The sequence below is a fragment of the Parasteatoda tepidariorum genome, chromosome 12 (assembly GCF_982258835.1).
Source record: "Parasteatoda tepidariorum strain Cologne lab strain chromosome 12, Ptep-v5.0, whole genome shotgun sequence".
NCBI lineage: Eukaryota > Metazoa > Arthropoda > Arachnida > Araneae > Theridiidae > Parasteatoda > Parasteatoda tepidariorum.
In genome coordinates this window covers 42,280,481-42,294,217 of record NC_141766.1, presented here as the reverse complement: position 1 = coordinate 42,294,217, position 13,737 = coordinate 42,280,481, and the positions used below count along the sequence as shown (strand labels likewise).

At 31.3% G+C, this 13,737-nt stretch overlaps 2 protein-coding genes across 2 annotated transcripts; both read right to left on the bottom strand.

The window, feature by feature from the left end:
• Positions 1-321: 321 nt before the first annotated feature.
• LOC122272625 (uncharacterized) lies at positions 322-2,289 on the bottom strand. The gene has a single exon (XM_071188347.2). It carries the CDS (start codon positions 2,287-2,289, stop codon positions 322-324), a length of 1,968 nt encoding a protein of 655 aa, XP_071044448.2.
• An 18-nt stretch (positions 2,290-2,307) lies between these two features.
• On the bottom strand, positions 2,308-6,709 carry LOC147801043 (uncharacterized). Its single transcript, XM_087155736.1, has 3 exons — positions 6,552-6,709; positions 3,474-5,188; positions 2,308-3,353 (listed from the first exon to the last, which is right to left on the bottom strand). The coding sequence occupies exons 1-3, from the start codon at positions 6,707-6,709 to the stop codon at positions 2,308-2,310; spliced, it is 2,919 nt and encodes a 972-aa protein (XP_087011862.1).
• Positions 6,710-13,737: the final 7,028 nt, after the last annotated feature.

Here is a 13,737-nt window from a genome sequence, read left to right as displayed (position 1 = left end):
GCTGAAACGTCAACCTGAGATTCTATTACCGGGTTGGCAGAAACAATATATTTAATAATAAATATCTAAGTACGAATGAAGACCAAGCTAATTAATATTTTAGTGTAATTTAATAAACATAACGATAAAAGATGAACAACAAAAGTAGATGAATAATAAAAAAAAGTGAAAAGCGCCAAGCGCTTGTATCAAGTGACCGTTCACATTCAAATTGTTCTTAAAAGTTATTGAGTCTTACTCGTATTCGCTAGGGGGCTCTCGCATCTTTCGATGAGGCTGCAACATACTCCCTCCGATTTGTTTACTGGCAGAAAACAAATCTTATTTTTCAATGGGTCTGATGGTTCTGCCGTATCTGGATACATAGGGTAAGGCTCTGGATACACTGGCTGCAGGTTGCATAGATTCAGAGGAACTGCTAGGAGAATCTGTAAAGGAAGAAGCTGGAAAGAGAAATGGATTAGTGTTCGGTTCACTTATCTCAAGAGGAAACAAGCGTTGTAAAGGTCTTAGAAATGTTCCATTTTCAGTTTTAACTTTGGCAAGTCTCACAACTTTGTCTTTTCCAGGCAACAGTTCAATGATCTTCGTTAATGGCCAATGGATTCGACGCTTGTTGATGTCTTCAATTAAAACTACGTCGCCAACTGTAAGTTGATCAATCTTGTTGACTCTTGAGGCTTGATACCGTAGCTGTCCTAAGTACTCAATTCGAAATCTTCTTCGAAGATCATCTCTAATTCTCTGCCGATATTTGGCTCTCTTATTTAATCCTTTGGAATCAATGTTGTCGATATCAGGAACTCCAGAGGAAGGCAAATCTTGCAAAAACATCATGGGTGTCAAGGGGGATGGATCTTTGTTATCTTCAGAAACATAGGTGATTGGACGGGAATTGATAACTTGCTCACAGTCACAAAGAATTGTGTTCAGCTCTTCATAATTCAAAGAGGTGCGACCTAGTACTTTTCTTAAGATTTCTTTGACCATACGTACTAGTCTCTCCCACCACGCAGCAGTAGGTGGATTGAACTTGAATCGGATCTTTTGTGCGGATGTAGCAGCACTTATTTCTTTCCAATTTAACTTTTCTAGAAGTTTGTTGGCACCAACAAAACTAGTACCGTTATCACAATAAATAACGTAAGGTCTGACACGTCTCGAAATGAATCGCCTTAATGATAGAAGGAAAGTTTCGGTTGATAGTGAAGTCACAAGTTCCAGATGAATTGCGCGATAGACGGCGCAAGTGTACAATACAATCCAGGCTTTAGATTTATTTGAGAGATAGAGAGGGCCTGCAAGATCTACTCCAATAATCTCAAATATCGCTGCCTCTTTAACTCTGTCTTCAGGTGGTATGCCTGGTTCAATCTCAATTCTGTGTGCTTGAAATCTCTTACATTTGATGCATTTTCGGATGACATTTCTTATGGTCTTCCTAGACTTCAATATCCAAACATTTTCTCTAAGGTGAGCCATTAACATGCTGACTCCAGCGTGATGTTTTTCTAGATGTTTCTCGAGAATCAGTCTTTGTACTACTGGATGACTTGATGGTAGGATGACAGGATAAAGAAAGTTCTTTTCATCTTTTCGTTGTATAATACTCGTTTTTGCTCTAAATAGACCATTTTCGTCTTCAATAGGTCTTAATGCTTTGATGGATGGATCTTGTGTGCCAGTGAAGGATTCTTTTTGGATGAGCTTGAAAAGTCTTCTTTCTGCTTTCTCCAATTCATCAACTGAAAGTTCTGAGGATAAATTTTTTTCAGAATTTCTACAGTTGTAAAGCAGTCGCAATATCCAGGCTATCATTCTCACTATTTTCCGGTATGAAGAGAAATAGTGGTAGTACCAGTCAGGCTTATGTTCTTTGTCTAAGAGGCTCAAAACTGTTTTCCTTTTTTCTTTATTTAGAACATCTTCATCGGGCTGTTCTTCAGCATGAGGCCATTCTTTTTCTGGTAGATAGAGCCATATGGGGCCCTCCCACCATCTTGATTCCAATAACTGCTCAAAAGAACATCCACGGGAAGGCAGGTCCGCAGGGTTGTACTTTCCTGGCACGTGCTTCCAATCAGAAATTTTCGTTGAAGTTCTTATTTCCTGGACTCTATTGTGAACAAATGTTCCCCACGTTTGATCTCGTCTTATCCATCCTAGAGCTGTGGATGAGTCACTCCAGAATATTGTTCTACAATACTCAAGTCTTAAGTCTGTTAAGATGTTTTTAGCAAGTCTGGCTCCAATCAGACATGATAGGAGTTCTAGTTGTGGTATTGTCATTTCTTTAATCGGTGCAACTCAGCTTCTAGCATTTACTAGCTGTACGTGAACACCTTTATTTTCAGTTCTCAAAAATGCACAAGTGGCAAAAGCTTGTTTACTCGCATCAGTAAAAATATGTAGTGTTGTAGTGTATTCATTTTGGTAATCTATATTGAGCCAACGATCAATTCCTATTTTCGGTAGTAAATCTAATTTCTTAATCCAAGTGCTGAATTGTTTACTCAAATTTGGAGGAAGTTGTTGATCCCACTTTATTTTTTGAATCCAAGTCTGTTGTAAGATAAGTTTAGGAATTAAAGTTAAAGGAGCTGTGAAACCAATTGGGTCATATATTTTCTGAGTTGCTGATAAAATTTGTCGTTTAGTGTAGGGTTCCTTTATTTGAACTGGTTCGGTAATTTTGCAATTTAAAGTGTCTCTTTGTGTATCCCATATTAGTCCTAACACAGGTACAAACTGTGGTTTACTTTCTGTACTGTTGATCATCGGAACAGACATGTTTGATCGCCAGCATCTCAAATTGAAATGTGCTGAGGACAAAATTTCTTTGGCTTCACTAATAAACTTTTCGGTTTCTTCGATTTGATCTAAACTAACCAGAGAATTGTCAATATAAAAAGAGTCTTTTAAAATCCGTGAAGTTTCACTTAAATGTCCGGGAACAGCATTCAGCAGATGATTTAAAGTCGCTGCTAGCAGAAAAGGACTGGATGTAAGTCCAAACACAACGCGGTTGTGCCTGTATATCTTTAAATTCTTGTCTGAGTCGAACCACAAGAATCTTAAAAAGTCACGATCTTTGTCTGCGATTTTTATTTGGCAGAAAGCCTTTTCTATATCTGAAGACAATCCAACCTTATATTTTCGAAATCGATTTAATATGCTAGGGACTATTTCTATTAAGTTGGGACCCTTAGCGAGGCAGTCATTTCTTGAAGAGGGGTCTTTTTCGCGAGCAGAGGCGTTAAAAACTGGCCTGGTTTTTGTGGTCTCGCTCGATTCTTTGAATACCGGCCTGTGGGCTAAAAAGTGAACCCTTTCTTCCTTTTCGTCATTTACCACTTCAATTATTTTATTAGTTTCCCAATAGTCAAATATTTCTTCGTAATCTTTCTTTTTATTCGAATTAACTCATTTAGTTTCAGTTTTGAATAGGGACTTTTCAGCAATAAATCGGTTACTTGGCAAAACAGAACTGTCAGTAATCCAGGCCAAAGACACTTCATACCTTCCGGTATTGTCTCGTTTTACAGTTTCTAAGAAATGTTTTTGGGTCTCTTCTTCTAACATACTTTTAGTTTTGTTTTCCTCACTAGAAATGCCTATTGCGTCTAAACGCCATAATTCCGACAATTTTGCGTCAGAAACATGTAAAGATAAGGAGAGGCCTGAAAATGCGCAATCCGAAATATCAGTGTTGCTTCTTTTCCCCATTAATGTCCAGCCTATCTTAGTCTCAAATGCTGCTATGCCAATATCTGGGAAATGCTCTATTCTTTCAGTGAACAGCTGTGCAACATTATCTGCCCCCAAAAGTATATGAATTTCATCCGGACTATCTTGGAATAAACAGCGATTTTCATTTTCCTGAATGTCACTTAAAATTATCCCTTTATTTCTTAAAAGACCAATTAAATTTTCATCTTGAACCCTTGGGACAGAAGAGCAAATTTTCTTTTCATCTAGGACCTCAATATCGAAACTAAAATTTCCCTCGAAACTACTAATGTTCAATTGATAACGATTATGTAGTTCTGATTTCTTTACACCTCCAAACAGTCCATGCTTAATAACTTCGGAATTTATCTTCTTTAATTTTAACCTTTTTGCGGCATACTGGGAGATATAACTGTTTTGACTACCAGTATCGATCAGTAAACGGCAATAGCCCTTTAAATCACCTCCTTTTACCCCCACAATAAGTGTCTGTAAAAATACTGGAGAATATTTAATTTGATTTGAAAGTACTTTTTCGCTATCTTGAGTTTCGGTTTTATCATCGGCATTTTTATTTTTATAACACATAATCGATACATGTCTGAACCCACAATAATTGCATGTAACTTTTGAAACACATTTCGAAGCTACGTGACGATTTTGTAAACATCGAAAACAAATTCCCCATTTCCTTAACAACGAAACCTTTTCTTCATTGCTTAAAGTGATCGCGAAAGAACAATCTTTTGAATCATGTAAAACATCCCCTTTTTTATTCTCACAGAAAAAACAACAAAAAGTTTTATCTTTTACGTTTGTGGATATTAATTCAGAAGTCGAAAATATGTTCTTTTCTTTTTTATCATAACTCTTTTGCTGGTATTTTGTTTTCGAAGACCCGACAGAGTCACTGTGTCTGCGATTCGTCTCAAATTTCCGAAAAGGGAACGGCTGATTGACTACTAATTCATTGCTGTTATTTTTTATTATTTGCGCTCTTTCTCTTATATGCAAAATATCAGGAAGAAAAGTGAGCAATGTGTTTATATCATTATAAGCATTTTCGTTTGTGGTTTTATCCATTTGAATTAAAATGTCTCTGGGAAGGGATTTTAATATTGTAGTACACAATACACTAGATAAGTCTTTTATTGATTGACCCAAATTTTCTAAACTTCTTAATTCAATATTTATTTTATCATAAAATTTTCTAAAAGCAAACACATCATTTGAATTTCTTAATGGTTTAATGTTGAGAATATTGTTCATGTGAGTGTGTATCAACAAATCAGTTTTAGCAAATTTGTTTTTTAATAAATCAATAGCAGTATCGTACGTAGTATCAGATATAGGTAAACCTTCAATAGAACTAAGGGCAGTACCCGATAAATGTGCTTTAAGATAATGGAATTTTTCTACTTTATCTAAACACTTATTGTTGTGAATAGCTGATTCGTAACTATTCCAAAATGAACCAATTGTTTACATCACCATAAAATTTATTAATAGTCATTTTAGGGAGTTTGACTCGTAAATAATCATTAGATTTAAATTCACAAACACTTTCAGAATCAAGAGAAGATGTTTCGTTTACACTAGCAGAATTAGCAGTTAACTTTTGTTTTTGTTCGTTTATTCTTTTAGTGGCGCGAATTTTCGTGCGAACCACTTTTTGGCGGTATTCTTCTGATTTTGAGAATTCCGCCTCAAATTCTTCTACTTTAAACAACCTTTCTAATTCTGAATCAATCTTAGTTAACCCTTTCGCGCCGACTGTCACTAATACGTGACAGCATAAAACAGTATCAATTAGGGTAAAAAGATAAAACTGGTAATCAAAGTAATTCTTTAGCAGTTTATTTGTGGGCGGGTTATAATTGCTTGATTTATTTAATTCACCACTACTTAGTTCTAAATAAAATTATTTAGTTACACTTTGAACTAACATTAATTATATATATATACGATTAAACTAACAATAATTAAATTCAAAGCAAAGTAAGTCTGTCAAATTAGCAATGCTTACATTTAAGCTACCGTTTTTTATTTATTTACATCCTGATTCTGATTTTGTACGAATGCTTTTATGAATCAGCCGTCCCCAAGGGGTTAAAGAATCAAAGTTACTAATTAGAAATTCTAAAGTTTCTTCTAAATCACCAGTATTAATTTGTTCTAATTTCAAAAGTTCATCAATTTCGTTAATTTGTTTCGTTACAGTAGCTCTTAGAGAACTTCGTTTTTTCTTTAGCTTAGCTATTTCGTCAGGAGACATGTTTCTTATATTTATATATATAACAGTATTCTAATATGAATAAACAATTCTAATTCTAAATGATTTACTGTTTATCTATACTGCTATTCTATATTCTATTATTCACAATGTAAATTCTTTATTATTTATCATCAAATATACTATACTAAATACGCCGTCCGGGCAGGGATGCCAAATGTTCTTTACTGGTGGCGTTACTACTTCAAACAATGAAATAAAGGTAAGGTATCACTTACCTTGCTGTTCTTAATAATATTCGAAGCTGAAACGTCAACCTGAGATTCTATTACCGGGTTGGCAGAAACAATATATTTAATAATAAATATCTAAGTACGAATGAAGACCAAGCTAATTAATATTTTAGTGTAATTTAATAAACATAACGATAAAAAATGAACAACAAAAGTAGATGAATAATAAAAAAAAGTGAAAAGCGCCAAGCGCTTGTATCAAGTGACCGTTCACATTCAAATTGTTCTTAAAAGTTATTGAGTCTTATTCGTATTCGCTAGGGGGCTCTCGCATCTTTCGATGAGGCTGCAACAACCTGAGTGCATCAGAAGTTCTGGGTTCGAATCCTGGACAATGCATGGATGCTCTTTCATTGTCTGTACTTACTGTTTGAGCAACGTTGGCCCCACATAATATGATGTCCCTATAAGAGTGGCCATCAAATTTGCCCTTCAGATCAAGACTGAAAGCCATTGTATAACTAGACGAAAAGGAGCAAAAACTTGTACGAAAGACTTTTCATTTTAGCATTTTTTTCTTGAAAAATAAAATATCGGTAACTATCCAGATTTCTTTCTTAGTTTTAAAATATATGTAAAACTGCCTCTTTTCCAAGATAAAGTAGATATTGTTGAATAATTTTGAAGAAAAATAAATAAACTCCTGCCGAAAACTAGCAATAACTTGAAATGGTTTTACTACCAGCCTTTCCTCTTTTCCCTCTCGCTTTCAACCCTACTTCAGACGTCTGTTTGTTCATTCCCCAGGTGGTCATTGCAGAAAAAAAACGTTAACACCTGCATCTGGGGTTAGAAAATAAGCGTAACTTGAATTTTCTCTGCTTCAATAAAGCAGAAAGTAATTTAGCGCTTACAAGATGGAAGAAGCATATTTCAACTTTACTCGCAATTAAAATAAGTTTTGTATATGAATATAAATGTTGCAAATGTACTATATTCCGAATCAAATTTGCTCAACGTATCATCTCAATTTACATACTAATTTACGAAAAAAGAAATACTTAAAACTACCAGTAATTTTAAAATTTTAACTATATAAAGTAAAAACTTTATCAAGAAACATCATTCAATACACCTTAATAGTACATTGTAGGGAGTATTTAAAATGGTCATAAAGGTGGGCGGAGTCGTTCACCTGAAATGATCGAGATACTAAAAAGTAGAAAGGTGGTCTGAGTAAAACTTTTCTGTCATCGTTACTTCTGCTTACGAACTTATAAGACAAACGTGAAAGGTTGCAATTACACCTACGTCAGCCTCAGACTTTCCCAGTAAAAAGTAACGCCCACTTTATTTATTTTCCCGAGAAACTGAAAGTAGTGTACTTACAGCTGTTCAATTCAATGTCTACGAGAAGTTCTTTACTAATAAAAATCATTAAAATAAGCAAAAAGAAAAGGGTGAGGCAGAATTAAAACTTCTTCAGACAGACGTTATGAAAGGTTTCACTGTTTTTATCAACTAAGCACAGCCAATTTTCAAGATATTTTTTCTAAGGAGTCAGATTAATTTTGAGAAAATTTGTATGGAACTTACAAAATTCGAATGCCTTCAAAACGCATCGTGTAAAAATTATTTTCTGGCAAACATCAAAATTTTGAATTTTCCTATATTCTTTGATTATTTCTTATAGAATAAAATGGCAATAAGCTTTAATCGTTCTGGAATATCAGAAATTAGTTTTTTTTTTATTGTTCTCATACTACTTACTAAGTTTTACTTACTCATACTATCCTTCGGTTTTTCAAACATATAGAGTTAGTTATTATAATGTTTTATTTTTACTTCCTGAATCCTTAAATATAATGAAATATCAAAACATTTAAATAATATAATGATTTCAAATAAATTTGAGATTGCTAGTTCATGGATTTAAAGCCGATTAATTTAAATCAGAATTTAATTTGCCAATTAAAAAAAAAAAAAAAGATTTGAATCCCAATCTTTTTTTCTTTTATCTCTGATTTAAAATTTTTAAGCATTTTATTATGAGATCATCAAAATTATGAACAATTTAAAGAAAGGAAAGCAGGAGATTTTCCTCCCTTTAAATTGTCCCTTCCCTTTAAATTTATGAACAATTAAAAGGAAGGAATTAATTTAAATTAGCTGAATTTTATATTAAAAAACCCATTGATGTAAATTAAACGATTTTTTTAATATCTCTGATTTAAATTTTTTAAGCATTTTATTATGAAATCATTAATTTTTTAATTTATTTTAATAGCTTTAAATTTTATTTTATTTCTCATAAAGCATATAATAAATTTCACATTTGGATGGGCAGATGCACACACCTAGGTTAAACATTTCAAGGCGGTTACTAATTTTGAGAAAATCTGCTGAACGTTTTGGTTTTAAATGTTAGATACCTCTTTCAATGTGTCTCTTTCTATCTAAGAATATCCGTTTGATTCTTTTTTAGCAAGAATATAACAAATTTTAACGACAGATGCACACACATGTAGTAAGCATTTTATGCCGGTTTCTATTTTTGAGTATTATCTGCAGAACAACTTAGTTTTAAGTGTTATCCGTTTTTCTCAATTTTCACTTGGTACGCAAGATTACTCAACTTCTAATGAATATAAAGCTGGGTAATTGGCTTGAATACAGTTGCTTGAATTCATAGTGGTAGCGCTTAAGAATTGGTAAATATTTTATATACACTATTCAAAGCAATTAAAGTATATTGAGGTTGCTGGTTGATCTTGCACCTGCGGAATTGTTTGAATGATTGATACATTATCGACAGGCGCAGCAGATATGCCTACTTGCTCCGGACAGCAAATAAATATTTTAAAATGGTAGTTTATCAATTGTGATTCGTGGTTTAATAAATTCAATTTAAAACATTTTATCTACCACTATTTCTAAAAAATCCGTTTATATAATTAACCAATTTATCGTAGTTATGTCACGCTATACCTTTCAAAAAGCAAGCAAAAAAAGTCAAATATATTATTAAAATTTAGTTTGTAGCTATTTACTGTTTTTTTTAATTATTTTGGCGTGTCCGGAGCAGTTGGCATCTCTGACGTAGTAGGCTCTATCAGATAAAACTGAAATTTGTTTGGCAATAAAAAATTTGCGTATATGAGAAAAAAAATTATAAAAAGGTGGTTCCTTAAAGGAAAATCGATTTTAGTAGAAAGGTATGGTTTCACTGAACGGCTAGCAACGTTGAACGCAAGACATCCGAGTCAATGAGGTTATTAATGAATGGCTGGGATAAGCTGTCTCATTCCTCCCTCCAAAAGGAAATCGTTCATCAAGTTAGCACGATGAGGAATGCAATCGTCGTATATATATATATATATATATATATATATTTATATGTATATATATATATATATTATATATATATATATATATATATATATATATATATATATATATATAATATTATATATATATATATATATATATATATATATATATATATATATATATATAAACAGCAAAATTTAGGATTTTTGTCAATAACTTCCACATTTATACCAGACAAACAATTTAACAATTATGAGTAAGGAAAAATTTATAATAATTCATTTATAATATTTACATAAGTTGTACCACCTCAAATTACTATTATGAAATATTCTAAACATTATACCTTTTAACATAAAAAGGAATCGAAAGAATTTTTTTTAGAATTTGGAAAGAATTTGGTCATTAGAAAAAATGAAAAATGTTTTTCATACAAAATGTTTGTCCTCATAATAAAATAGTCAAGCTCCCTAATTAAAATGTTTTTCATATAATGTTCAAGGTCATATATTCCAATGTAAAAAATCAAAAATGTATAGTTTAATATTTTTGGTAATTCAAAAAAATGAAAATTGGCTTTCAGCCAAAATATAAATGGTGCAATGTATTTATAAAGGAAAATTAATATTTTCATTGTTTTCTTGTTTATTAAGCAAGAGTGATTTAATAGATCATTGTATTAGTAAAACAGTGCTTACGTAAAATATTGTCAGTGATAGAACATAGTTAAAATCCCCTAGTCATCAGGGTAACCATGACATGTTTTCGTGATTTTACTCTCGATGTAACATGAATTAATTCCACAAAAATGCCCTCCACGTGTGTCCAAAATGCTTGATTCAGGAATTCCTTTGTCTTTTGAATTGGGTTCAAAATTACGAGGCTTTGGAGTTGAACATTGATAGCCGAAAAACTCAAAATTTTCTCCATTATTCAACGTTCGTTATGTGAAATTTTTTATAAGCTTGACGCAAAGAGAACGATATTCTTAGAAAGAAAAAGATATATTAAACTTAAAACTAAAAAGTTCAGAAGTAAAAGTTTTTCTCAAAAAAGAAACCGACATGAAATGATTAACATATGAGTGTGCATCTGTCATTAAAATGTGAAATTTGTTATATGCTTGTTGAAAAAGAACGATATTCTTATGTAGAAAAAGATACATTAAACTTGAAACTAAAAAGTTCAGAAGTAAAAGTTTTTCTCAAAAAAGAAACCGACATAAAATGATTAACATATGAATGTGCATCTGTCATTAAAATGTGAAATTTGTTATATGCTTGTTGAAAAAGAACGATATTCTTAGATAGAAAATGATATATAGAAAAAAACATATTTAAAGGCAAAACTTTGATTAACTTTTAACAAAATACTTGAGTTTGTAGACAATTATAATTAGAAAAAGTTTTGTAATACTTTCTGTTTTTCATTGAGTAGTTTTAGTTTCTTTTTCTTTTTTAAAGTTTCGAAAGCTTTTTTTAGTTTTATCTTATATTTGGTGTCAAATCCCTTAGAATAAAACGCTGGTCATAACTTATAATTTTTTTCAAAAAACCAAAAATTTTATTAAGAAAAACCATCTACTCTTTAAAACAGGGGTGGACATCCTCCTCAAGCTTGCAGACATCTCCCCCTAAATTTTAAAAATCGTCTCCTCCCTCATTTCTGCAAACAAGAAAATGCATAAAAATTTTTTGATTTAACCAACTATATATCTGATCTGTCTCAATTAGATTTACTGATAGAAATATTTTTTGAAACATTATTTTTAGAAGACGAAATTAATACTGTGAAAACGAAATGAAAAAAAAAATTAACACTGAACAAAAATCGATGGCAAAGCAAAACTGACATATCATGTGTTATTTTATATTAAAATTATATCAATTTAACGATTAATTCGATTGCGACCGAGGAGCTCAAGTTTAATGTAACTGAAATGAATAATTTAAAAATAATTAATGTAATAGCTAAAAATGCTTAATTCCTTTTTTTTTTTTTTTTTTTTTACTTTAACTTCTGAGGGAATGGCCCTAGCATCAGAAAGGTTCTGCGTTTGAATCCTGGACTAGGCATGGATGTTCTTGCATTCTCTGTACTATTTGTTCTTACTGTTTGAGCAACGTTGGTCCACATAATATGATGTCCCTGAAAGTGTGGTCAACAAATTTGCCCTTCTGATGCCTGTTTGAAGAAAGGTCGTTCCCCAGGTGGTCATTGGAAAAAAAAAACATTAATACCTGTATCTGTGGTTAGAAAATAGGCGCAACTTGAATTTTCTGTGCTTCAATGATACATACAGTAATTTAGCTTTTACAGGATAGAAACAAGCATATTTCAACTTAGCAAGCAATTTAAATGAGTAATGTATATGAATATAAATGTTGCAAACAATAAAATGTATTACATTTCGAATCAAATTTGATCGACATATTATCTTGTGCATCTTAATTTACATGCTAATTTATAAAAAAAGAAATATTTAAAACTACCAGTAATATTAAAATTTTAAAATTAAAATATATAAAAACTTTAACGTCAAGTTCGATGTCAAAGAAATTAAAGTTCGGTGTTAAAAGAAATATAGGCAGTCGGAATCGACTGCCTATTTTATTAATGAACGAGAGACTAGATAGAAAGTCGAAAGGTAAGCTGAGTAGACTGCTACTTTTGCTTACGAACAAAAGTGGAAGGTATTCCCAGTAAAGAGTAACGCCCACTTTGTTTCTTTTTGCGAGAAACTCAAAGGCTACTTAGTGTACTTATAGATGTTCAATTCAATGTCTAACAGAAGTTCTTTACTGATAAAGATCATTAAAATGAAGCATGGAAAAAAGGGTGAGGCAGAATTAAAACTTCTTCAGACAGACGTTAGGAAAAGATTCACGGTTTTAATCAAGTAAACACAGCCAATTTTCAAGATATTTTCTCTTTTTTTTTAAGCAGTCAGATTAATTTTGAGAAAATTTGCAAAATTCGAATGCCTTCAAAACTATGGTGTAAAAACACCAAAATTTTGAATTTTCCTATATTTTTAATCATTTATTACTGAATAAAATGGCAATAAGCTATAATCGATCTGGAATATCCGAAATTTGTTTTTTTTCTTTTATCGTTCTCATACCACTCCTGTATGTTTGAAAAATCGAAGGATAGTATGAGCAAGTAAAACATAGTAGGGGTTAGTTATTATAATGTTTTAATTCCTGAATCCTTAAATATAATTAAATATCGAAGTAATATAACAATTCAAAATAAATCTAAGTAATATAACAATTTCAAATAAATTTCAGATTGCTACCAAAGAGATTGCTAGTTCATGGATTCAAATCAGATTAATTTAAATCACGATTTAAATTGCCGATTTTTTCAAAAAAAAAAAAAAAAAAAAACATCGATTTGAATCCAATCATTTTTTTATATGTCTGATTTAAAATTTTAAGCATTTTATTATGAGATCATCAAAATTATGAACAATTTAAAGGAAGGAAAGCAGGAGATTTTCCTCCCTTTAAATTGTCCCTTCCTTTAAATTTATGAACAATTAAAAGGAAGGAATTAATTTAAATTAGCTGAATTTTATTTTAAAAAACCCATTGATGTAAATTCAACGATTTTTTTAACATCTCTGATTTAAATTTTTTAAGCATTTTATTATGAAATCATTAAATATTTTTATTTATTTCAATAACTTCAAAATTTATTTTTTTTCTCATAAAGCATATAATAAATTTCACATTTGGATGACAGATGCTCACACATAGGTTAAACATTTCAAGTAGGTTACCATTTTTGAAAAAAATCTGCTGAATGTTTTGGTTTTAAATGTTAGATACCTCTTTCTGTGTGTCTCTTTCTGTCTAAGAATATCCGTTTGGTTCTTTTTTAGAAAGAATATAACAAATTTTAATGATAGATGCACACACATGTAGTAAGCATTTTATGCCGGTTTCTATTTTTAAGTAACATCTGCAGAACAACTTAGTTTTAAGTGTTATCCGTTTTTCTCAATTTTCACTTGGTGGGCAAGATTACTCGACTTCTAAAGAATATAAAGCTGGGTAATTGGTTTGAATACAGTTGCTTGAATTCATAGTGGTAGCACTTAAGAATTGGTAAATATTTTATATACATTATTTGTAGAATTCTGCGAACGACGCGTTCTTTGTGTTTCTTATTTTAAAATAAACAAAACATTATTTTCACTCATTC

Coding starts and splice junctions, on each gene's coding strand:
- LOC147801043 (XM_087155736.1), bottom strand. CDS start 6,709: ATGGCTTTCAGTCTTGATCTGAAGGGCAAATTTGATGGCCACTCTTAT. Junction 5,189..6,551: donor AGAACTTCTGATGCACTCAG/GTTGTTGCAGCC, acceptor ATTTTGGAATAG/TTACGAATCAGCTATTCACA. Junction 3,354..3,473: donor TGACAGTTCTGTTTTGCCAA/GTAACCGATTTA, acceptor AAATAATTGAAG/TGGTAAATGACGAAAAGGAA.
- LOC122272625 (XM_071188347.2), bottom strand. CDS start 2,289: ATGACAATACCACAACTAGAACTCCTATCATGTCTGATTGGAGCCAGA.